At 38.1% G+C, this 24,033-nt stretch overlaps 1 protein-coding gene across 2 annotated transcripts in view; it reads right to left on the minus strand.

Annotated features, from left to right (window-relative positions):
- Positions 1–24,033, minus strand: part of LOC150090760 (glucosidase 2 subunit beta-like) — a 213,876-nt gene that overhangs the window by 120,191 nt on the left and 69,652 nt on the right. For both annotated transcript variants that reach the window (XM_090372539.1, XM_090372533.1), the window contains exon 9: positions 13,495–13,573. In XM_090372539.1, coding sequence (XP_090228665.1) covers positions 13,495–13,573 — 79 coding nt within the window. The remainder of the gene's footprint in view (positions 1–13,494; positions 13,574–24,033) is intronic.

Raw genomic sequence — 24,033 nt, forward strand, 5'->3', positions numbered from 1 at the left:
ACAGGAAAGAAAAGAGAAAAATGACAATGATGAAGCTCTGATGAAATACATGAAATGTTCTGTGAATAGTACACGGGAGGGTCAATAAGTAATGCACTATTAGCTGTAACATCTATCATCTGAGATATTGGAATCGTACTTCACATACCTAAAATACAATCTTTCAACTTTGTAAAAATATCATATAAATATAAGAACCACCACACTCACAGCATTTTCTCAGCCTTCTTTCTGGGCAGTGAATACACTTTGGTAAAAATCAGCTAACATTTGCACCAATGTTTAATGTCAGAAATGAGTTCCATATCACTGTCAAACGCCTTACCACACAGGTATGCCTTCAGTCTACCAAATAAAAAAACTCTGATGGGGTGAAGCTATATGGTGGGCAAAGCATTATGCAACACCTCAGCTGGGCAGTCTTTCTGCCTTTGTGCAGATGACAGTGTCATCTGTTCTTTGTGCAGCTTTGCATTATCCTGATGTGCTGCTGATTCAGTTCAGGTCTTTTGGTTTTCAGAGCTCGATTAAGCTTTTCCAGGGACATGAAGTATCTTTCTTTGTTGAAGGTTGTTCCACTTTCCAAGAAATCGATAAAAATGATGTCATTTTGATCCTAGAAGAAGTTGGCTATAAGTTTTGTCGATGATTTGGAAAGTTTTAGCTGTTTTGTTTACAGGTGATGTCGGTGTGCCCATTTTACGGATTGTCATTTGGTTTGTAGGTCATAATGGAAGAGCCATGTTTCATCACATGTGATGACCTCTTTAATGCACTCAGGACTGTCAGCACCAAACCTCTCCAGAAGATCACAGATCTCTTTCCCTTCAGCCACCATCTCATGTGTGAGCAGCTCAGGCAGCCACTGAAAACAGATTTTTTTGTACTCTAGTCTGTTGATAGTCAAAATACTTCCCTTTGACATTTTTGCAGCATTCATCACTTGTCTGGTGGTTATGCAACTGTCATTTCGAATGGACAGGTTAATGAGTTCTTAATTTTCACTGTTTGTAACAGACATTGGTCTTCTGGCTCTTCGTTTGTCCTTGATATCAAAATCACTCCCCGAAACCACTGCCACCAGCTCTGGACACGACTCTGATCAACTATCCTGGTCTCTATGGACTGCCAGGAGTTTTTGATGGACAAATGTGGCTGACTGATTACCTGATCTCAACAGGAACTCCATCATACACTGATTCTGGAAATAGCCATCACTTTGTCTATCCATATCTTCAGTTCTACAAACATGAGAAAAATAATATTAGGTGTGTAATGGGTAATTGGTAGTACAACAAATATGCATCATAAATTCTCCCTCTCCTTTAATCACACACATGTGAGCAATTCTGCAGTACTTATTGATCTACTCTTGCATATCACCATTTTAAATAATGACAGTCTCCATGGTAGACAATCTGTATCTCTATTATAATCAGTGCTTAAAATAGATTTTTATTCTTACTACTATGCTACCAATTTTCAGATATATCCTCAATAATATTACAGCTGCAGGGGCAAATTTAATTTTTCAATGGCAATATAAATAAAATAGGCTTAGGGTTCCATAGTAATAATAATAATCAATGTTAATATTTTAATACTTAATATTAATTCAGTGGGGCTTAGAAGGGGAACAGGCATTTTGTGTGTTATCAGACACTCAGTCTAAAACACTGATCGATCCAATATCTTTCTATTTTAAAAGATATAGGAGAAGTCCGGTTGGCCTGCCTCCTAAAATCCATTCATCCACACCTCGTTGGCAAGCCCTGTTATGTCACTTTGACGGCAACGAACGTGTAGAGTGGTTCTCTTCAAGAAGCCTGGTCGGTGTGAAAAGGAAAAGCCCAAACCCTCCAGCAGTTTATGACAACACGACAAAAAAAAAAAAAATGACCCTCAAGTCCCCAGTGACTTTCACTCTCCCTCTTACGGCAGCGAGAGGATCAGAGTGGAAGCAGAGGGTGCTAAGAATCTTTGGGTATGACCAGGCTGCCATGCATGGAAACTGAACTTGGCTAGTTACAATGTAAGTTCACTCATTGGTAAAGAGAGGATATTAGAGCTGGAAAAGGAATTAGAAAATGTGAATCAGAATATCATCGGCTTGGCTGAAACAAGAAGAAAAGAATCACTTATAAGTTTATCAAGTGGAAATCTGCTGTACACCAATGGAAAAACAGCAAAGAAATCTTTGCTGTTTTTCTTTGCGTCCTTTGCCAAAGATTTCTCATAATCTGCCTTCGCCTCCCTAACCTACTTTGTGACTTGATTACAGACTAGCTGATATCTGCCATAGGCTTCTGTGTCACCTGATAATTTATATGCATCCCATACATTTTTCTTCTCTTCATTAATTCATCCGACATCCAATTAGGCCTGAACCTTGAACAGTATTTCTTAGTTGGTATGAAAAGCCTAGTAGCCTTCAAGATTGAGTCCCTGAAGGCTTCCCATTTAGAATTCACCATTGGTAACATCATCAGCTGATCCCACTGTATAGAATTTAAAAACTGTCTGAGACCACTGTAGTCACTTTTATAAAAACGAAAACTTGATGGTAGTTACATCTTTAAGTAAATCCCACATCAGTACACTGTGATCACTGTCACCTAGTGGTTCCTCTATCTGCAAATTCTTAATGCATGAATAATCACTGCTGATAATCAGATCAAGGGTATTACTCCCTCTGGTTGCCCCTCAAACATGTTGCTGTAGAAAACAATCCTCCAATAAATCCGCAAAAGTCTTGCTAACGTGCGAGTGACCAACCCACAAGTTCCAGTCAATATCTGGAAAGTTAAAATCCCCCATTACTTGACAGTTATTTCCTGGCCCATTCTATTTCTCTGCACAACTGTTCATTGTACTCATCAGAGTCATTAGGCCTATAACATACTCCTACTCTCATTTTTGCTTTCCCAGTGTTTATGTCAACACCAAACAGACTCAACATTGCACTATCCACCCATGTCCACCTTAATGCACTTCCTTAGATTTTGTGTGTTTCTTAACTAACAGCATAGCCCCTCCTCCCTTCCTAGCCTGTCTGTCCTTTTTTTTTTTTTTTTTTTGTTAGTTGTTGGCGCATCGGCTTCTGTGGACATAATGCACCTTCCAAAGTTTTTGCAATTTACTCCGATCCTAGCTTGAGGCGGGATTCGAACCCGCGACCTTTGGGTTGCCAAGCAGGCATTTTACCCACCTGGCTAGCCCTGTCGGCTTGTCCTTTCTGTACACATTGTACTCCCCAATTCCAATTCTGCACTGTGTGACACCATGTCTCTGATTGTTGTTGTTGTTTGGTTTTTAGGAGTATTAGCAACTAAGGCCATATTGCTCCGGGATATGCGGTGGTCATTCCCTGACCTTTCTGCATCCTCTGTATTTGGTGGTGATGGGCTCGAACCCCAGTCTAATCAAGAAGCATGTGCTACGCACTGCTGCTCCTTCCCACCTGGTAATGAAGGTGCCTCCATGTCTTTGATATCTCAACAATATTTGCCTTTGATGTCTTGATCAGCACTTCAAATTCATCAATTGTATTTAATATACTTCTAGCATTAGTGTTCACTCAAGTATACATGCACCTTTTTCTACTCTTAGTTACCCTAACACAGCCCATGTATTTACTTGTTCCATGATGACTCCCAGCAGCTCTTGAAGTCCCCAGTACTTGCTCTCTAGGCAGCTGCTCATTACAATAGAAGCAGTGCAAGAATCACTTTTGCCTCTGCCTGCAGCTACCATTAATCTTTTATTCTGTGAATCCCGCCACCAATCTAGCAGTTTTCCGACCCACCTAACACTGCCTCGATAGCATCAGCAAATATTCTTGCAATCTTTCTATTTAAGTGTATCCCATCGCTGTAGAAGCAGTCTCTCCTGTTAGCAAGCACAGACCATGCTGAAAAAAAATTCTACCCTGTGAGCCTTGCAAAATCTTTTCAGGGCCAAATTGATTGACAAGGCTCTCATCATATACACCCTTCTATCATGTCTGGGCAGAATTGCGGACACAAATTTAACCCTAACTCGCAACTGTTTTTCAGCATTGACCTGTACTTGTTAAGTAAATCTGCAGATCTCTTACTTTTAAGGTCATTAGTGCCAACGTGTACAACAATATCACCTTTGTACCCTTCAAAGATGATATCTACCCTACAATGTCATCAACTTTAGCCCCTGGCAGACATATCTTTGTCCTGTTCTGCGTATCCTTTTTGCATAATATATTTCCCGTCTCCCTAATAATAGAGTCACTGACAATAACTAGTCCCTGTGAGACCAATGCATTCTGCCTTGGAGATTGCCACTGTGTTGCCTGATGCACAGAAGTGAGTTCTGGTGTAGAGTTGGGCAGCTGAGAGCTTGATGGGCCCATCATATTAATTTCTTCAACAGGTGGGCAGGAGCAGCAGTGCATAGCACACGCTTCTTGATTAGACCGGGGTTTGAGCCCATGACCACCAAATACAAAGGATGTGCAAAAGTCATGGAATGACCACCGCATATCCCCGGAGCAATATGGCTTTAGTTGCTAATGCTCCTAAAAACCAAATAACAAAGAAACAATTTCTTCAAGGGTATTTACCCTACACCTCAAACTCTCATAGACACCCATCAGAACACTGAGTTGGCGCCTAATTTCTTCACAGTCTCTGCACATACCACACAGACAAAGACTATCCAAAGACTGATGCATTGGAGAATTGCCTCCTTCGGTTCTCCCACGAGCCACAGCACTCTGGCTATTCTGTGAACGCTACTTTGCTGCTCTAGTCTGGGTCATGATTCCGTTAAGTATAATTTAATTAACAATGAACTTTAATAAGATTATTAAATTTTACTCATTAATTGATAATACTATACTAATCTAACAGATTTCTAATACAGTGCTACATTTTTCGCTATCTAGTTTTACGTTAAACCTTATGCTATTCCGTATCACATAACAATGGTGGCAAGTTACAAATGTAAAATCTATGGACACTAAGTATTAACTTTTCAAAATCGTTATCTATATTCAAAAATAAACCATACAGCTTGGCTAGAACTATAAAGCTACTTATAGAAAATAATTTAGTATAACAATTAAGTTAATAAAACGACTAAATATAAATGAAAACTTAGCATTCACCGGAGATGCTAAAATCTTGGTAATAATCTCGTACCCAACCTAAAGGCAATGGTCAAGCCACACCTTGAGTACTGTATACAGGTCTGGAGGCCTCATTTCAAGAAGGATGTAGAGCTGCTGGAACGAGTACAGAGAAGGGCAACAAGATTAGTGAATGGAACAAAGGGTTGCTCTTACGAAGAAAGGCTTAAGTTTTGCAAATTACAGTGTCTGGAGACTAGGCACCGGCGAGGTAATCTGATAGAGGTGTATAAAGTCTTGAATGGTTTGAGCATGCTCAATGCCAATGGGATTCATCCTCTTGTCCAGAATAATCACCTGAGAGGGCATAAATTCAAATTGAGGAAAGACAGATGTAGGATAGACGTGCGGAAATTTGCCTTTAGCCAGCGGGTGGTTGGTTGGTGGAACAGACTTCCATCCCTTGTCATGGAAGCTGATAGCCTAAATAAGTTTAAAGCTCAGTTGGACAGGTATTTTGAACGAACAGAGGGGTGAAGTGGAAGTGGGGTTTTTTTTTTTTTTTGGCTGATGCTGCATAAGCTTGCTTTCTTGCATCAAATGCCTCTACTAATGCTAATGCTTCATTTCATCAATTCATGATGAAATGAAGATGACAAATGGAGAGCAAGATAAATACCGACAAGGACAAAATTGAGTATACTGAGTTACGAAAAGCCATTAAAAGAGACCCCAGAGAGGACATAAGAAGACTTAACACAACTACTGCCTTTGAGGAAGCTTTCAGAAGATTGGACTGGTCACAGAAAGGAGTCAATGTGAATGGAAAGTACCTAAACCATTTAAGATTTGCAGGTTACATTATGATCATAAACCACGATCCCAAAGAATTAGAGGAAAACTTGAATCAGTTATGCAGAGTTAGTAAGGATTTCGGAATAAAGATGAATAAGGCTAAAACAAAAGTAATGATTGGTTTTAATGGAAGTTTATTGGCACAAGGGCAACTAAGGCCAAATTGTGCCTGTCACAGTAATTCTGCCAAATGATTTTTTTTTTCCAATCATATGTCAGATAAGTTCATATAAATGAATTTGTTTTAAAAAATTAAATAAGTCAGATAAATTTGCATCATCATTGAGAATATGGTTCATCTCTAATGAATTGTTTTGGGTTAAAGCCGATTTAAAAATTGTTAATCGAGCAGCATGATTGTGGGGACACTCGTGAAGAATGTGTTTCACTGTAAGTAGGGCGGGACAATGACGACAGTGAGGAGGTTCATCACCTGTCAACAAGTGGAGGTGGGTGAGATGGGAATGCCCAATGCATGTACTTGCAAGGACAACCTCTTCTCGTCTGCTTCATCATGAACTAGATTTCCAGTATTGTGGATTTTTCTTTAATTGTAAAAGTTTATTATGGGTCTGTTGCTGCCATACTGATGCCCATTAGTCAATACATAACTGTTTTATGATGAGTTTGCAGTCCATATAAGGAATCAAGGCAAGTGAAGACTCTTGGTTTAGTGGATTTTTTGCTGGTTTAATTGCTTTCTCATTTCCCTGAATTTCAGCATGCCTGGGAATCCAGCAGAACTTTACCTCCATGTTACATTCTGTGAGATTAATTAACTGTGCTCTGATTTCTTTCAGAATAGGATGAGAGTTCGGACATTTGTATTTTAAAGAAGTTACTGCACTCAAGCAATCGGTATAGATTATTATCTCTTCATTAGACCTGTTGCTGACGTGTTCAATAGCCATTTTTATTGCATGGAGTTCAGCAGTATAATTACTGCAACTAGGGAAAGGTTTTTCAGAGATAGCACAAGTGGGAAGAACCACTGAAGCACCTACACCTGTATCAGATTTGGATCCATCAGTATATATTTGCAGACAGTGTGTGTGTTTTCTGATGCATGGGCTGAATGTAGCTGCTATATATTTTGATTGTCCAGGAGACACATAGCTCAAAGATATGATGACAGATGGACTAAGAAAATAACAAAATGGTTACCCAAGAGGAACTAAAAGAAAACCTGGAAGGCAACAACGGAGATGGACAGATGAAATTCAAGAGTTTGTGGGTAGTAAATGGATGGCCATTACACAAAACAGAAGGAACTGGAAAGTTGCTGGAGAGGCCTTCATCCTGCAGTGGATTGAAAATGGCTGATGATGATCTTTTTCATTTTCCACTACCCTGACCATAGAGATGTTACATTACGCTAGGGATACTGCTACCCATATGCAGTACTCTGCATTTGTCAATGTTAAACTTCAGTTGTCGTTTCTCAGCCCATCTGCTAACTTTTCTAGATCCTATTGCAGTAGCATACCGTCATTCCTGTCATTTACCATCCTCCTAACCTTTGTATCATCCGCAAACTTGGGTATTAAGCCTGACATGCTTTCATCAATATCACTGATAAATATAGAAAACAACAACAACACTGAACCCAGTGGAATTCTGCTAATAACATTAGTCCATGAAGAGCAGTTACCACTCTGTTACCAGAAAGTGGTAGCTCTCACTCAACCATCCCCTTATCCATCGCAGCAACTTGCCCTTAATGCCACAGTGTCAAGAGATCTCCTGATATCCAAGTATGTGATATAAGCATTATTTTTTGCATCCTGTTACTTTGTGACCATATCATTCTATCCAATCAAATTGGTCAGACAAGATTTCTCCTTAACAAACCCATGCTGTGTCTGAAGTATAACTGCAGTCTTGTCTACATGATCCTACATTACCTCTTTAACCTGTGATTCCATTATTTTCCCTGCAAGAGAAGTTAAACTAACAGATCTGTAATTACTTGTGTCACCCTTTGATCCCCCCTTGTGAATTGGGAATACATTAGCACATCTCTTTGCCATAATTATGAGAGCATCCTATGGACCTCCCTTGAATCCAAGGATATTCTCATAATTGTGGCTAAGGATTTCCTTACATCCTTCGCTGGTTCCTGTAGTATAGTTGGCCAGATTCCATCCACCCAGACTGCCCTTCCTATGTTTAACTTCAATAATTTCTCTTCCTCTTTCCTTTTACTTAAAACTTCTGGCTTCCACTTCCATAAAGAATTCCCCATGTGTGAATGTAGATGCAAAATACTCATTCAGTTTGTCAGCAACTTGAGCAGGATCTTCAATAGTCGAACCATCAATATCAAGTTTACCAATTTGATTCAAGCCCTTTCTCCTAGAGTTTACATAATTAAAGTAGTCTTTCTTGTTCCCCTTTGCATCCTTTGACAAAGATTTCTTGTATTTCGTGGCAAAGGTTTCTGCGGCCACTGTAACCACATTTATGAAAGCAAAATCCCTCCCTTTTACCCTTGATGGTAGTTACATCTTTAATTAAATCCTACATTTATCTTTTATTAAAGCCTTCCCTTGCGTAACCTGCTTTGTGACTTGATTAGAGACTAGCTTATATCTACCATAGCTTTCTGTGTTGCCTGATAATTTATATGCCTCAGATGAATTTTTCTTTTCTGCCACAAATCCCATAAGTCTGACAGCCATTTAGACCAAAACCTTGAACAGTATTTCTTAGGTGGTATGAAAAGCCTAGTGGCTTCCATGATTAATTCCTTGAATGCTTCCCATTTTTTATAGTCGAACTTATTTATATATTTATATTTTTTATAGTAGTTCCCAATAGTCGAACCATCGATATCAAGTTTACCAATTTGATTCACCCTCTTTCTTCTAGAGTTTACATAATTAAAGAAGTCTTTCTTGTTCCCCTTTGCATCCTTTGCCAAAGATTTCTTGTATTTCATGTCAAAGGTTTCTGCGGCTACTGTAATCACATTTATGAAAGCAAAATCCCTCCCTTTTACCCTTGATGGTAGTTACATCTTTAATTAAATCCCACATTTATCTTTAATTAAAGCCTTCCCTTGCATAACCTGCTCTGTGACTTGATTACAGACTAGCTTATATCTACATAGCATTCTGTGTTGCCTGATAATTTGTATGCCTCAGATGAATTTTTCTTTTCTGCCACAAGTCTGACATCCATTTAGACCTAAACCTTAAACAGTATTTCTTAAGGTGGTATGAAAAGCCTAGTGGCTTCCATGATTAATTCCTTGAATGCTTCCCATTTAGAATTGGCTTATTGGCAACATCATAAGTTGGTCCCAATGTACAGAATTTAAAAACTGTCTGCGGCCACTGTAATCACATTTATGAAAGCCAAATCCCTCCTTTTACTCTTGATGGTAGTTACATCTTTAATTAAGTCCTACATCAATAAACTGTGATCACTGCCACCTAGTGTTTCTTTTATCTGCAAATTCTTAATGCATGAATAATCACTGCTGATAATCAGATCAAGAGTATTACTCCCTCTGGTTGCCTCTCTAAGATGCTGCTGTAGAAAATAATCATCCAATAAATCTACAGATAGTCTTGCTAGTGTGAGGGGTGACCAAGCTACAAGTTCAAGTCAATATGTGGAAAGTTAAAATCTCCCATTACAAGACATTTTGTCAAGAGATTTATTGACCCACTCGTTTTCTCTGTACAGTCGTTTGTTGAACTCAGAGTCATTAGGCTTATAACACATGCCTACTCTCAATTCTTGCTTTCCCAGTGCTTTTGATACACCAAACTGACTCAACATTGTACTGGCCACCCATGTCAACTGGATGCACTGCCTTAGATTTTATGTGTTTCTTAACTGAGAGCATAACCCCTCCTATCCTTTCTATGGAACAGAAAACAAAATAGAAGGAAAAATAACAGAGCAAGCGTAGGTTGAGAGGTAACTTTGTTCTGTAAATTGGTGGGAGCTTACCCTTGAACAGCGTACTTATTTCTCTCTGCATTTTGTATGACATTTGAAATTGTAAATAGTATCAATGAAGAATGTTTATTTTGTAATGTATTGACCTTCATTTTGCATTCTGGATGACATTCTAAATTGTATCATAATACCTGTGTATGAAACTGTAAACTGTACTATAGTGTGGTGGAGTTGCCAAACATTGGCTGGGACCACCTAATTAAATAAATAAATACACAAATGTCAATTGTGTACACATTGCACTCCCCATATTCAAATTCTGCATCTCTTATATCTCAACAATGTCCACATTTGATGTCTTGACCAGCAGTTGAACTTCATCAAATTTATTTACTATGCTCCTAGCATTGGTATACCTGCACCTGTTCTTACCCTAATACAGCCCATGTATTTGCTTGTTTCATGATGACTCCCAGCAGTCCTTAAAATCCCTGGCACCTTGCTTTCCTGGGTGCTGCTCATTCCAATAGAAACAGTACAAGAATCACTTTCATCCCTGTGCAACTATTGTTAATCTATTATTCTGTGTATCCCCCCCAAGCTAGCAGTTTTCTGACCCACCTAGCACTGCCTCAATAGCATCAGCAAATATTCTTGCACTCTGTCTATTTAATATCCCATCCCTGTAGAAGCAGCCTCTCCTGTTAACAAGCAGATCACACTGAAAAAAATTCTACCCCATGAGCCCTGCACAATCTCTCCAAGACTGAACTGATTGACAAGGCTCTCGATCATATACGCCCTCCTATCATGTCTAGGTAGAATTGTAGACACTTTCAAATTTAACCCTAACTCATGACTTTTTTTCAATATTAACCTGTATATGTTAAGTCCAAAAATCTTCTACTCTTACTGTAACTGTAATTAGTGCCAACTAGGGCTTACAATACCGGGATCCCGGTCATTTTTTTCTGGTATTGAAATACCCGTATTAATACAAAAAATACCGGTTTTTCAGTACTAATTTAAGAAAAATAATTGTTTATAATTTAATCACATAAAGATTATAAAATCACCTTTATGTGATTATGACGTCATTATCTCTACTAGCATATGTTCGATAAATCATTGATAGGACACCATACAACATTGCAACCTGTCCACAATTCTCGGACAACTTCATGTCTGACCATATCGTAACTGCAAAGTCCTGTTCCTCCACTACTGACTTTAGTTTAACTCCAACAAGTGTATAAGTTATTTTGGGGTTGCTGTTCCCGAGGTGTAAGACCTTGCATTTTGCTGAATTAAAGCATAGCTGCCACTTTTCTGACCATCCCAGAAGTCTATCTAGGTCACTCTGAAGAAGCTCTGCTTAGCGCGATCATTAACTACTCTACTGATCTTTACATCATCTGCAAGTTTAGACCTCACACCCTCCATAGATGTCATTTAAGATAATCAAAAAGAACAATGGTCCCAATACATCCTTGGGAAACCCCACTTCTTACAATAACCCAATCTAATGAATAACCATTTATCACAACCCTCTGCCTGGACCCATCAAGCCATCGTGCTATCCATCTAAGAATTTTCCCTACGATTCCAGCCTGCTCAAACTTATATAGTAACCGCTCAGGTTGGACTGAGTCAAATGCTTTGCTGAAATCCAAATAAACATTGTCGAAATTATTCCCTAAATCCAGCTCACAAGTGACCTGTCAAAATGGCTAACCAGATTTGTTAAACATGACTTTCCCTTTACAAAACCATGCTTTGTATCCTACAGAATTCCATTTCCATCTAAATGATCCTGAATTCCACACTGCATCATTGCCTCCATGATTTTTCCTACTATTGAAGTTAGACTGGCCAGTCGGTAATTTCTCGTTTCACTCCTAGAACCTAAATTTATGTTCCAATTTACACCAATCCAACGGAATCTCTCCTGTCCAGTGATGCTCTCATAACTAGCTTTAATGGTTCAATGCACTCACTTGCTGCCTCCTTTAAGATTATAGGGTATATGCCATCAACCACAGGAGCCTTACTTGCCTGTAGGTGCAAAAGTTCTCATTAAATAATCATTTTAAATTTCAACATCATTAATTGCATTTTTTCCACTTCACTTCCATAATATCTCATTGACACAAATGGTTTTTTTTTTTTTTTTTTTAATGTAAATATCGATGCAAAGTAAATGCTGAGTTCATCTGCAACTTCAGTTTGTTTGTTATTTGTTTGTTATTTGGTTTTTAGAGGCATTAGCAACTAAGGCCATATTGCTCCGTGAATATGCAGTGGTCGTTCCCTGACCTTTCCGCATCCTCCATATTTGGTGGTGACAGGCTCGAACCCCGGTCTAATCAAGAAGCGTGTGCTGTGCACTGCTGCTCCTTCCCACCTGGCTACGGAGGCGCCGCAACTTCAGTTATGGTAACTAATACTATCCCACGTCCATTACATGAGGGTCCAATCTGATTTGTCCTTCTGTTCTTTGCATTTATATATGTGAAGAATTCCTTAACTGCACTCTTTGCTCTCTTCCTTATTCTTTATCCCCACTCTTTGCTCTCTCCCAGATTCAGTAAAGATACTATAGTGAAAATTATACTTCGCTGAATAAAACATCTTTCTCTTTCAGAAAATGAACATAATTCAACCATGGAAGACCAACATGGAACAGAACATCAGAGTTCCACAAATTATTTCCAAAATAAGAAACTGCCTGACTCCAATGAGATTTTAAAAGATGAACTTGAGTCGGACATTAATGAAATACTTTTAACTATTTTTGCTAAAAAAAGTTCAAAGCCTAGAAAATATGGACTGAGATCATCTACGATTATCTCAGTACAATAGTACCAGAATAGAATCCAAAAGGGCGTTTTCTGCCCTAATCAAATACTGTATGTACCAAAATTAGATCCATTTTAAACGATCATACTATTGATTGCTTATGTTTCTTAAGAGCTCACTTTATTCGGACAGGTAGTGTGGATGCTTAAGCATAACTAAACTTTGCAGTAACAATATGTATTTTTTTGTTTTTAGAATAACTGTATTTTTAATGATTTTTTTCAGAATATTTATTATTGCAATAAAAGTTTATTTAAAACATGAATTCAAGTAATTACAGTACTTGTTTTTTCCTTACTTTATTGCACCTAATTGTCATCAAAATTTATTGAGAAAAATGTTTGTTTTTGGAATATTGGTATCCCGGTTTCATTAATTAAAAATACCGAAATACCAGTATTAAGATTTTGACCGGTACTGTAAGCCCTAGTGCCAACATGTACAACAATATCCTTTATGCGCTTAAAAGACTATATCTACTCTATAACATCCCCAACTTTTGCCCCTGGCAGACATACCCTTGTCCTAATCCAACTATCCTTTTTGTATAATATATTTCATGTTTCTCTGACAGTAGAGTCACCAACAAATAAATTAAATTAAAGAAAATGTTATAATTCTTTAATTTAATGAAAAACTGACCATAAAAACAACAAACAATACTGTTGTTTGGTGAATTTTTGCACTTACGTGGAATTCTGCTACAAAAGGTCTTTGAATTGAAATTTCTATATAGTGTAAATTCTGTTAAAGACTCTACATACCTTTGCTTCTCTTTCTGACACTTTCCCATCATGATCATAATCAAACTGAGGAAAAAGCTGGACTTCTTTCAAGGTTAGGCTACAAATATATATATCTAGTTATTATTTTGCAAAAATTTATTATCCAAGTAACTTTCAAAAATAAAAGACACAAACCTTCTTGAAAGAGTTAATGTTAATTATAAGGGAGATACCTCAACCTTAATCATCTCCATCCTTGGTAAAAATGCAAAAGGATGTACCAAAAAGAACAAATTTCATTTTTAAAAAAAGTTACAAAGATATCACCATTATATAGCATTCTTTCTGGAAACTAAATAAAAAATATATTAAAGCATGCTTATGAAATGTAAAATATTTAACTTTTTGGTATTAATGGAAGAGAAAATATCAGAAAAATTAATATTGTATGAGGTGATGAACATAATAATTTATCTGATGTTTTATCTTCCAAATGACGATGGAGATTTTAATAGCACAATGCAAAATCATCTAGTTCTCAGATGTTCTAAGCTGGTGGGTCATGACCTCCTCCTAGGAGGTCATGACCCACCTCTGCCAAGCTAATATCCATCAACAAACTGTTGATGGACATTAGACACAAAAACGCTTAGTGAGCATTTCAGAACAGTTTAGGCCACTTTTATATCTGACATAAAAGTTTTTAAAAACATTACACAGGAAATAGTAATTACCTGTGCACACCACACTGGATATAAAATACATATAAAATATAATGCACTAATACATATATAATAATACATACATATAAAATTTGATGCACTAATGTTCATGAATTATAATACAAATTTACATTATCAGAATCACTGAATGAATGGTGTTGCAGAGTATATGACTGTCACTGAGGGTTTTGTAAGGGATGTTGTTAGTACTTCCCATGACCAAAGTACCTATGTAACATCAGTATTAGTGGTAGCAAATGATGCAAGAAAGCAAATTTATACAGCATCAGCCAAAATAAATAACACACACTTCCCACATTACCTGTCTGAACCATCTAATAATAGGTCTAGTTCCTCCTTAAATTTAATAACCACTCACTTCTGCAACATCATCTGGAATATTGTTCCAATGATCAACTACCAGCTGGCTGAAGGCAAATTTCTGCACATCTATGCTACAACCATCCTTCCTCAATTTAAATTTATGTCCCTATTTATGACTGAGCAAGAGGAAGGATGCCAACAGCATTTAGATTAATCAATCCATTCAAAGCATTAAACACCTCAATCTCCTAACAAGTGCTTAGTTTATAGACAATGAAAATCTTCCAGGCTTCAGCTCTGCAAATTGCAACATCTGCAATTTGCAAAATTGAGGGATTTCTTGGTAAGAGTATCCTTTTTTGTCCTCTCACTAATCTTGTTGCCCTCCTCAGAACCTATTCCAACGAATCATATCATTCCTAAAACAAAACTTTCAGAACTATATGCAGTACAAGACATGGCAAACTGTTGCCTTATAAAACAGGACAATCACCTCCTTATCCCTGCTGGAAAAATTCCTATATAACATTAACAAAGTCCCGTGAGTAGTTCTGGTAGCCTGTCTGCATGTCTCAAAAAACTTGATGTCTAACTGCACAATTACCCCGTCTTTTTCATGCTCTACTACTCTCAATGTTGCACAACACAGTTGGTATGTTATTCTGAGATTAGTGCCATCCGCGTGCAATACCTTGCATTTTTCAATGTTAAGCTTCAATTGCCACTTTTCAAGCCCATCTGCCTAATTTTTCTAGATCTTGTTGCAGTAGCATATACTGATTACTGTTCACTGCCAAAATGTGTATAATCTGCAAACTTAGACATTAAGCCTGATTAAGCCTTCATTGATATCATTAATAAATATTGAAAACAACAATGGGCCCCGGCAATGAAATTTGGAGAACTCCACTAAAAACATTAGTGGAGTTCTGGCAAATAACATTAGTGGAGTTCTGGTTCTTGGCAAATAGCTTACAGAAACAATTTGGGAGAATTTTAGCAAATTTAATAAAGTTATTTCTTGTATAAAAAAGATCTTTATAAAAGCCCCTAGCACATAGCTTTTTACACACCTATGCAACCTGGCTTTTCTCTTGTGCCAAAGCCTGTTTTGACTATGTGGGAACATGATTATTTACAGTATTGTATTATGCCAAAAACTGATTCTGTAAAGAAAAGTTGTCTATGTTTTGGATATTGCAGGATCAATAGCCACATCATCCAAAGCACTGATTGTCAATTCTTATTAATTCTTTCATTAGAAAATCAATTCATCAAGGCTCATTTTGTTTGGTTACCTAATACTATAGCAAAACTTTTTTCTTTGAGCAGTGCAAGTGAAAAGGCAGAGAAATTTCAGCAACCCCTGGAGACACAGGAAAAAAAATAAGAAAGTAAAGTTTTCAAAAGGAACTCCAGATTTTATATTTTAAGAAAGATAAGATGATTTTGTTAATGGAAATGAATAAGAATTTCCATTTCAAGTAGAGCTTCAAAAGGTGCACAGCCTAGTCATTTCTGTCAATGTGGAAAGATAATTCTCTGCCTTTAAAATGAATTGAAGAGCACAAATTTACTATAGTGAAAAACAGTGGCAGATTTGATGCCCTAGGGGGCCCCCTCTAAGCACTAAGTCTTTGGGATGGTGTCACACACAGCTGAACTCTCCAGAAGGGTAGTATGAGGGTGTGACAACTTATGATGTACACTTAAACTTGCATGCATCAGCCAGCACGGATCAGTTTCACGAGCAGAAGCCAAACATACATAATAGATGATTTGTACACAGACCAAATGAAGTAAACTGATTAAATCACACATCAGCATTTTATGCAGAGATTACTGTATTTCAATTCCTACAATTTTCATGATGCCTTTAATTTATAACATTACTCTAAATTAACAGCTATTTTTATTTATTTATTCTTTTTGCTTTCAACAACAGAGGCCCCTATGGAGATGTAGGACAACCCCCCCGGCAATGCTTACAGTGCATATTGAATAATCTGACACTGGTGAAAAATATGGGTTTTTCTTTTTTTTTTTTTTTTTTTATGTAAACCCCAAACACGAGAGGTATTAGAACCTACAGTACTTAGTACCATGCTTGGGTTGGAGGTTGAAAAGACGAAAGAAGATATTTGTTGACATTGGACTTGAACTTCTGTAGACTGTATACTGTATAAATGAGGAAGATGAAATGTTGGTTCTGTAAGTTTGAAGTTGGACAGTAAATGGATGTTGACTGGTGGCAGCACATGTTCGGACTGTTTTTAAAGAGAGAGCGGGAATTATAGAAGCCAATTCAGAAGAACAGTGCCCATAGAAATATCTGTAGAAGAGGCATGCAGCAGAAACTACGTCTATGACACAGCGAGTGTAGAGACTCTGTTAGAGATGAATCATTAATTAACCTAACTGCCCTCTTCTGAATGGAATCAAGAAGCCTGAGAGAGGTTTTGGGGGCATCAACCCAGATGTGGGCACAATATTCCATGGTAGGGTGGATTTGCGATTTATACAGAGTGAGCAGCTGTTTGAAAGAAAAGTAATGCCGAGAGAGAAAGAGTAAACCAAGTTTTTTAGATGCAGAGGAAGCAATATTTGTAATGTGCTTGTGCCAAGAGAGATTAGAAGTCAGGGTAATCCCCAAAAAAGATATATATCATTTTGCCTAGAAATCGGTGTCACCAAAGATAAGCATAGGAGCAGAAGAATCCTTTTTGTGAGATATAAGACAAGACTGAGTTCTAGAAGGATTGAAATCAACTAAGTTGTCTTTGCCCCACTGGAGAATTACCTGGAGATCGGCATTTAAGGAATTGGTAGCAGATTTGAGAAGTTTAAGCTGATTGCGCAGGGAAAGGTTTCTCGAAATGGAAAGTGGAATGCAATGTGCTATCATTGGCAAAACTATGGATAAGATTTCCAGTCAATGGAAGAAGGTCATTAATATTCAAGAGGAAAAGAGTGGGAGAAAGAATTGAACCTACTTTTTTTGTAACTAACACACATTAACTATTTTTTGTAACTATTTACTGTAACTAACACACATTATCCTACATAAGTTGTAAAATGACCTTTCTTCTAAAGCTTTTCATTAAAGTTTTGTTACTTTAATTACTAAATATAAAGAAATTGTAATTCAATTAATTGTGACAAACTGGAAATAAATGTAAAAATGTTATTGGATGTAATTGCATATTTGCATGAATATTTTACTAATTTTTACTGCATATTAACCAATATTTACCGATGAATACAAAGGCTGTCTTCTTGTTGACTGCTTTTTTCTTTATTTTAAGCCAGGTAGAGTGAGAAAAGTGCACACTGCCCCATTCCCAAATATACAGTTAAAATTTGTGCATGGCTCATTGTTCCATCTTCTAAATACTGGTTGCTCTTCAATTAAATATATAAATTAATTATTAATCTTGGGTAGTATTTCTGATTTTCATGTAAAATTTAATGTGAACATGTTTTTCCATACCGCTTAACATGGTTAAGTGTAATGCATCACAAAAACATTGGTTTTGAACATTAAGCACCAATGACAACAAGAATGGAATAAGTCAAACGTACACATGGATACAGTAGTGCATTTAGATCAGTTGTACTCTTAAAGTACAGGTGCCTCCGTAGCCAGGTGGGAAGGAGCAGTGGTGCGTTAGCACACGCTTCTTGATTAGACCAGGGTTCGAGCCCATCACCACCAAATATGGAGGATGCAGAAAGGTCAGGGAATGACCACCGCATATCCCGGAGCAATATGGCCTTAGTTGCTAATGCTCCTAAAAACCAAACAACAACAACTTAAAGTACAGTAAGCTTTTGGGTGCAACTACTACTACAAAATGTGTGTATTTGGTTGCATTTTCCTCCCCCCCAGATACTGAGCACCAGAGGCATATTGCCCATGCATAAATGCACTACTGCCTGGATATACAATAGCATGGCAAGCAATGTTCACTGAAGCAATGCCCACAGTGATACGGTTTATCAGAGATATGCATTACATATCAATACTTTTTGATTAGCCATTACAAGAATGGTTTTAATATTTGTAGTGACCCAACACTTCTGCAATTGTAGTAGTTTATTATTATTACTCCTCCACCAATTTATAATGTCTTCTAGCTCTTTTATTTATGCGTGGAGATGTAGGACACCCCCCCTCCCCCAATTTTGCAGGATCATCTAGACAAGACTTCAGTTATAGCTCAGACACAGCATGGTTTTGTTAAGGGAAAGTCTTGCCTGACCAATTTGACTGGATACTATGATGTGGTCACAAAGGAACTGGATGCAGGGAATAACTTTGATATCATATATTTGGATCTTAGAAAGGCTTTTGATATTGTTGCACATGGAAGACTGCTGAACAAATTGCAGCAGTGTGGCACTGGAGGCAAATTGCTGCTATGGATAAAGGGATGGTTGAGTGGCAGAAGACACAGACTGGTAATCAATGGACACTGCTCATCGTGGACTAATGTAATTAGTGGAGTCTCTCAGGGTTCAGTGTTTGGGTCCATTGTTGTTTTCTGTATTTATAAATGATACTGATGATGGTATATCAAACTTAATGTCCAAGTTTGTAGTTGATACAAAGGTTGGCAGTGTTGTTAAGAACATTAATGACAGTACGCTGCTGCAACAGGATCTAGAAAAGTTGAGCAGATTGGCTGAGAGGTGGCAAATGAAGTTTAACATTGACAAATGTAAAGTACTACATATGGGAAGCAGTAACCCCAGAGTAACGTATCAACTCTGTGGTACTACACTGACAATGGTAAAGAACAAAAAGGACTTGGGGTAATTGTGCAGGCAGATATGAAGTTTTCTGAACAGTGCAGACGGTCTGCAAGACCGTCTGGTCATGGTGTCTTGTCAATGATATGCAGGAATTTTTCTAGCAAGGATAAGGAGGTGATTATCCCCTTGTATAAGGGGTCAAGTCACACCTTGAGTACTGTATACAAGCCTGGAGGCCTCATTTCAAGAAGGATGTAGAGCTGTTGGAACGAGTACAGAGAAGGGCAACAAGATTAGTGAATGGAACAAAGGGTTGCTCTTACGAAGAAAGGCTTAAGTTTTGCAAATTACAGTGTCTGGAGACTAGGCACCTGCGAGGTGATCTAATTGAGGTCTATAAAGCCTTGAATGGTTTGAGCATGCTCAATGCTGATGGGATTCTTCCTCATGCCAGAATAATCACCTGAGAGGGCATAAATTCAAATTGAGGAAAGACAGATGCAGGATAGATGTGCAGAAGTTTGCCTTTAGCCAGCGGGTGGTTGGTTGGTTGGTGAAACAGACTTCCATTCTTTGTTGTGGAAGTTGATAGTAGAAATGGGATCGTTTTTTTTTTTTTTGGCTGATTCTGCATAAGCTTGCTTTCTTGCATCACACTAATGCATGTTTCAGAGTAGAATGTTAGCAACTATTAGCTGTATTGTCTGTGTGTGACCACATGCATAAAGACCTCTACCCTGCAAGCACTTATGTACGCATTTGAAAGCTTGATATATATTGCATAATTTGGACTACTACAATTCGAATAAGTACAGACCAGTTAGTTTAACTTCTGTTCCGGGTAAAATAATGAAGTCACTGGTTAAAGATGCACTGCAGGATCATCTAGAAAAGACTGCAGCAATAATTCAGACAGCATGGGTTTGTTAAGGGAAAGTCTTGTCTGACAAATTTGATAGGATATTATGATGTGGTTACAAAGGAACTGGATGCAAAAAATAATTTTGATATCATATATTTGGATTTCAGGAAAGCTTTTGACAGTGTCAAAAGCTTTCCTGAAATCTTGGAAGACTATTGTACAAATTGGAGCAGAATGGTATTAAGGGTAAGTTGCTACAATGGATAAAAGGATGGTTAAGTGGGAGAAGACAGAGGGTGGTAATCAATGGGTGCTGCTCTTCTTGGACTAATGTTATTAGTGGTGTCCCACAGGGTTCGGTGTTAGGTCCACTGTTGTTTTGTATATTTATCAATGATATTGATGAAGGTATATCAGGCTTAATGTTTGCAGATGATACAAAGGTTGGCAGGGTTGTTAATGACAGTAATGGCAGTGTGCTACTGCAACAGGATCTAGATAATTTGGGCAGATGGACTAAGAAGTGGCAACTGAAGTTTAACCTTGACAAATGCAAAGTACTGCATATGGGTAGAAGTAACCCCAGAGAAACGTACCAACTGTGTGGTACTACACTTAAGGTGGTAGAAAATGAAAAAGACCTGGGAGTAATTGTGCAGGCAGATATGAAGTTTTCTGAGAAATGTAGACAGGCTGCCAGGGCAGGTCATGGGGTTTTGTCAATGATATATAGGAATTTTGCTAGCAGGGAAAAGGAGGTGATTATCCCTCTGTATAAGGCAATGGTCAGGCCACGCCTTGAGTACTGCATACAGGTCTGGAGACCTCATTTTAGGAAGGATGTAGATTTACTTGAGCGTGTACAGAGAAGGGCAACAAGATTGGTGAGGGGAATGAAGGGATCCTCTTACCAAGAGAGGCTTAAGTTCTGCAAATTGCAGTGGCTGGAGACTAGGCCCCTGCGTGGTGATCTGATTGAGGTATATAAGGCCTTGAATGGGTTGAACACACTGAATTCTGATGGGATCCTTCCACTTGTTCATATTACGAACCTAAGGGGGCATAAATTCAAATTAAGAAAAGACAGATGTAGAATAGATGTGCGGAAATTTGCCTTTAGCCAGCGGGTGGTTAATTGCTGGAACAAACTTCCATCTGTCGTTGTGGAAGTTGATAGGGTGAATAAATTTAAGGAGGAACTGGACAGGCATTTGGAGGGAATGGTGTGATTTTTTTTTTTTTTTTTTGTTGGCTGATGCTGCATAAGCTCATACATTTGCTTTCTTGCATCACATGCCACTACTACTACTACTATTTCAGTATGCATCGGTTTATGATATGCTGTTCACTTGTACATCTTGTCTATCTTCAACTAAACTGGTGTTAGAAATTCACAGCAGAAAGTCAGCTGTCTCCACAATAACAGTAACAAATTCAGGTATAAATGTATATTTCTTTCTTTCTGTGTTTCATATTTATTCAGTAATAATTACCTTACTGAGTATTTCACTCATATTCTCTACATGACATGTTACTACACAGAGCTTTTATCGTAAATAGCTAGCGCAAGAGTTTGAACCTTGTAAGTGGCAATAGATAGTTAAATTTATTATTTATTACAACTACTTAGATTTCACAAACGCAATGTTATAATTTAATATATATAACTTAAACTCGATAGGAGATAGGAAATTCATATAACGTTAATTCGGTAGAAGGTAAAACTCGATACTGAAATATATATATAGTGTTATTACTGCATTGAGATATACGTTTAGCATAATATATTAGTGTAATATTTTTAACTGCATTGAAATCATGCCTCAGACCACAGCAGCAAAGCAAAAGGCTCAAGGTAGTGGGATTGCTGTGGCTTGGGGAGAACTGAGGGGGGGGGGGTTGTCCTCTGAATCGCAGCCTTTTGAAATGTACTGCTTGTTTGCTGTTTGTGGGGCTGTCAGGACAGGACATGATATTGCCAAGGGGGATGATGTCCTTGTGTTTGCTCGATGTAAGGAGTGTGAAGAAGTTTGGCACCAACTCAACATCATTATGGACCTTTATGAGAGCTTAACGAACAGAGTACATGCCCTTGGAGAACTAAAATTGGAGAACCTATTAAGCTCTCAGCTGCGCACATCAATGCCAGAGTTTGCACTTGATCATCAGGCAGCACAGTGGCAATCCCCAAGGCAGAATGCGCTGGTCCCACAGGAACTAATTGTTGTTGGTGACTCTATTGTCAGGGAAATGGGGAATATATTGTGCAAAAAGGATAGGTGGAACAGAACCAGGGTATGTCTGCCAGGGGCAAAAATTGATGACATTGTAAAGCAGATATCATCTTTAAAGGGCACAAAAGGTGATACTGTTGTACATGTTGAAATTAATGACATTAAGAGTAGGAGAACAGTGGAATTACTTAAAAAGTACAGGTTAATGTTGAAAAAAAGCCATGAGTCAGAGTTGAATTTGAAAGTGTCTGCAATTCTGCCCAGACATGATAGGAGGGAGTATATGATGAGAGCCTTGCCAATCAATTTGGCCCTGGAAAAATTGTGCAAGGATCATGGAGCAGAATTTTTCTCAATGTGGTCTGTGCTTGTTTACAGGAGAGACTGCTTCTAAGGGATGGGATACACTTAAATAGAAAGGGTGCAAGAATATTTGCTGATGCTATCAAGGCAGTCTTAGGTGGGGCGGAAAACTGCTAGCTTCGGGGGATAATGGATTGATGGGTTAACAGTAGCCGGTGGCAGAGGTGAAAGTAATTCTTGCACTGCTTCTACTGGAATGAGCAGCAGCCTGGAAAACAAGGTGCATTGGATTTCAGAGACTGCTGGGAGTCATTGCAGAACAAGTAAATACATGAGTCTGTTAGAGTAGCTAAGAATAGGAACAGGTGCATGTATACTTGCGTGTACACCAATGCTAGGAGTTTGGTAAATAATTTTGATGAATTTGAGGTGTTGGTCAAAACATCAAAGTCAGATATTGTTGGGATACCAGTGCATGGTGGCACAGATATAAGGAATACAGAATTGGAGTGTTGGGAGTACAATGTTTACAGAAAGGATAGACAGGATAGGAGGGGAAGAAGGGTGGAATGTTGAGTCAGTTTAGTCTGACATAAGCACTGGGAAAGCAAAATGTTATAATAGGCCTAATGACTCAGATGCATATAATGAACAACTGTACAGAGAAATTGAGTGGGCCAGTAAATCAGACTGTCTTATAATGGCGGATTTTAACTTCCCAGATATTGACCGAGACTTCTGGGTTGATCACCTGCACACTAGCAAGGCTTTTTTGGATTTATTGGATGATTCTTTTTCTACAGCAGCATGTTCGAGAGGCAACCAGAAGGAGTAATACTCTTGATCTGATTATCAGTAATGATTTTTCGTGCATTAAGATTCTGCAGATAAAGAAACCACTAGGTGGCACTGATCGCAGTGTGCTGATGTGGGATTTACTCAAAGATGTAATTACCCTCAGGGGTAAAGGGCAGGGTTTTTGCTTTCTTAAAGGTGACTGTGACACCAACTGATGATGTTACCAACTGCAAATTCTAAATTGGAAGCATTCAAGGAAGTAATCTTGGAAGTTACTAGGCTTTTTGTCCCAACTAAGAAATACCATTCAAGGTTTAGGCCTAAATGGATGTCAGATGAACTAATGAGACCTGTGGCATTGAAGAAAAATACATGGGATGCATATAAATCATCAGGTGACACAGAAGCCTAAGGTAGATATAAGCTGGTGTGTAATCAAGTCACAAAGGAGGTTAGCCAGGTGAAGGCAGATTATGAGAAATCTCATATGAAAAGGCAGATTATGAATGCAACAATGCGTTGCTCTTTCAAAGAAAGACTTAAGTTCTGTAAATTGCAGTGTCTAGAGATAGGGCACCTA

Source organism: Mastigoproctus giganteus, chromosome 1 (genome assembly GCF_048544385.1).
Source record: "Mastigoproctus giganteus isolate SK-2022 chromosome 1, ASM4854438v1, whole genome shotgun sequence".
In the NCBI taxonomy this organism is placed as follows: Eukaryota; Metazoa; Arthropoda; class Arachnida; order Uropygi; family Thelyphonidae; genus Mastigoproctus; species Mastigoproctus giganteus.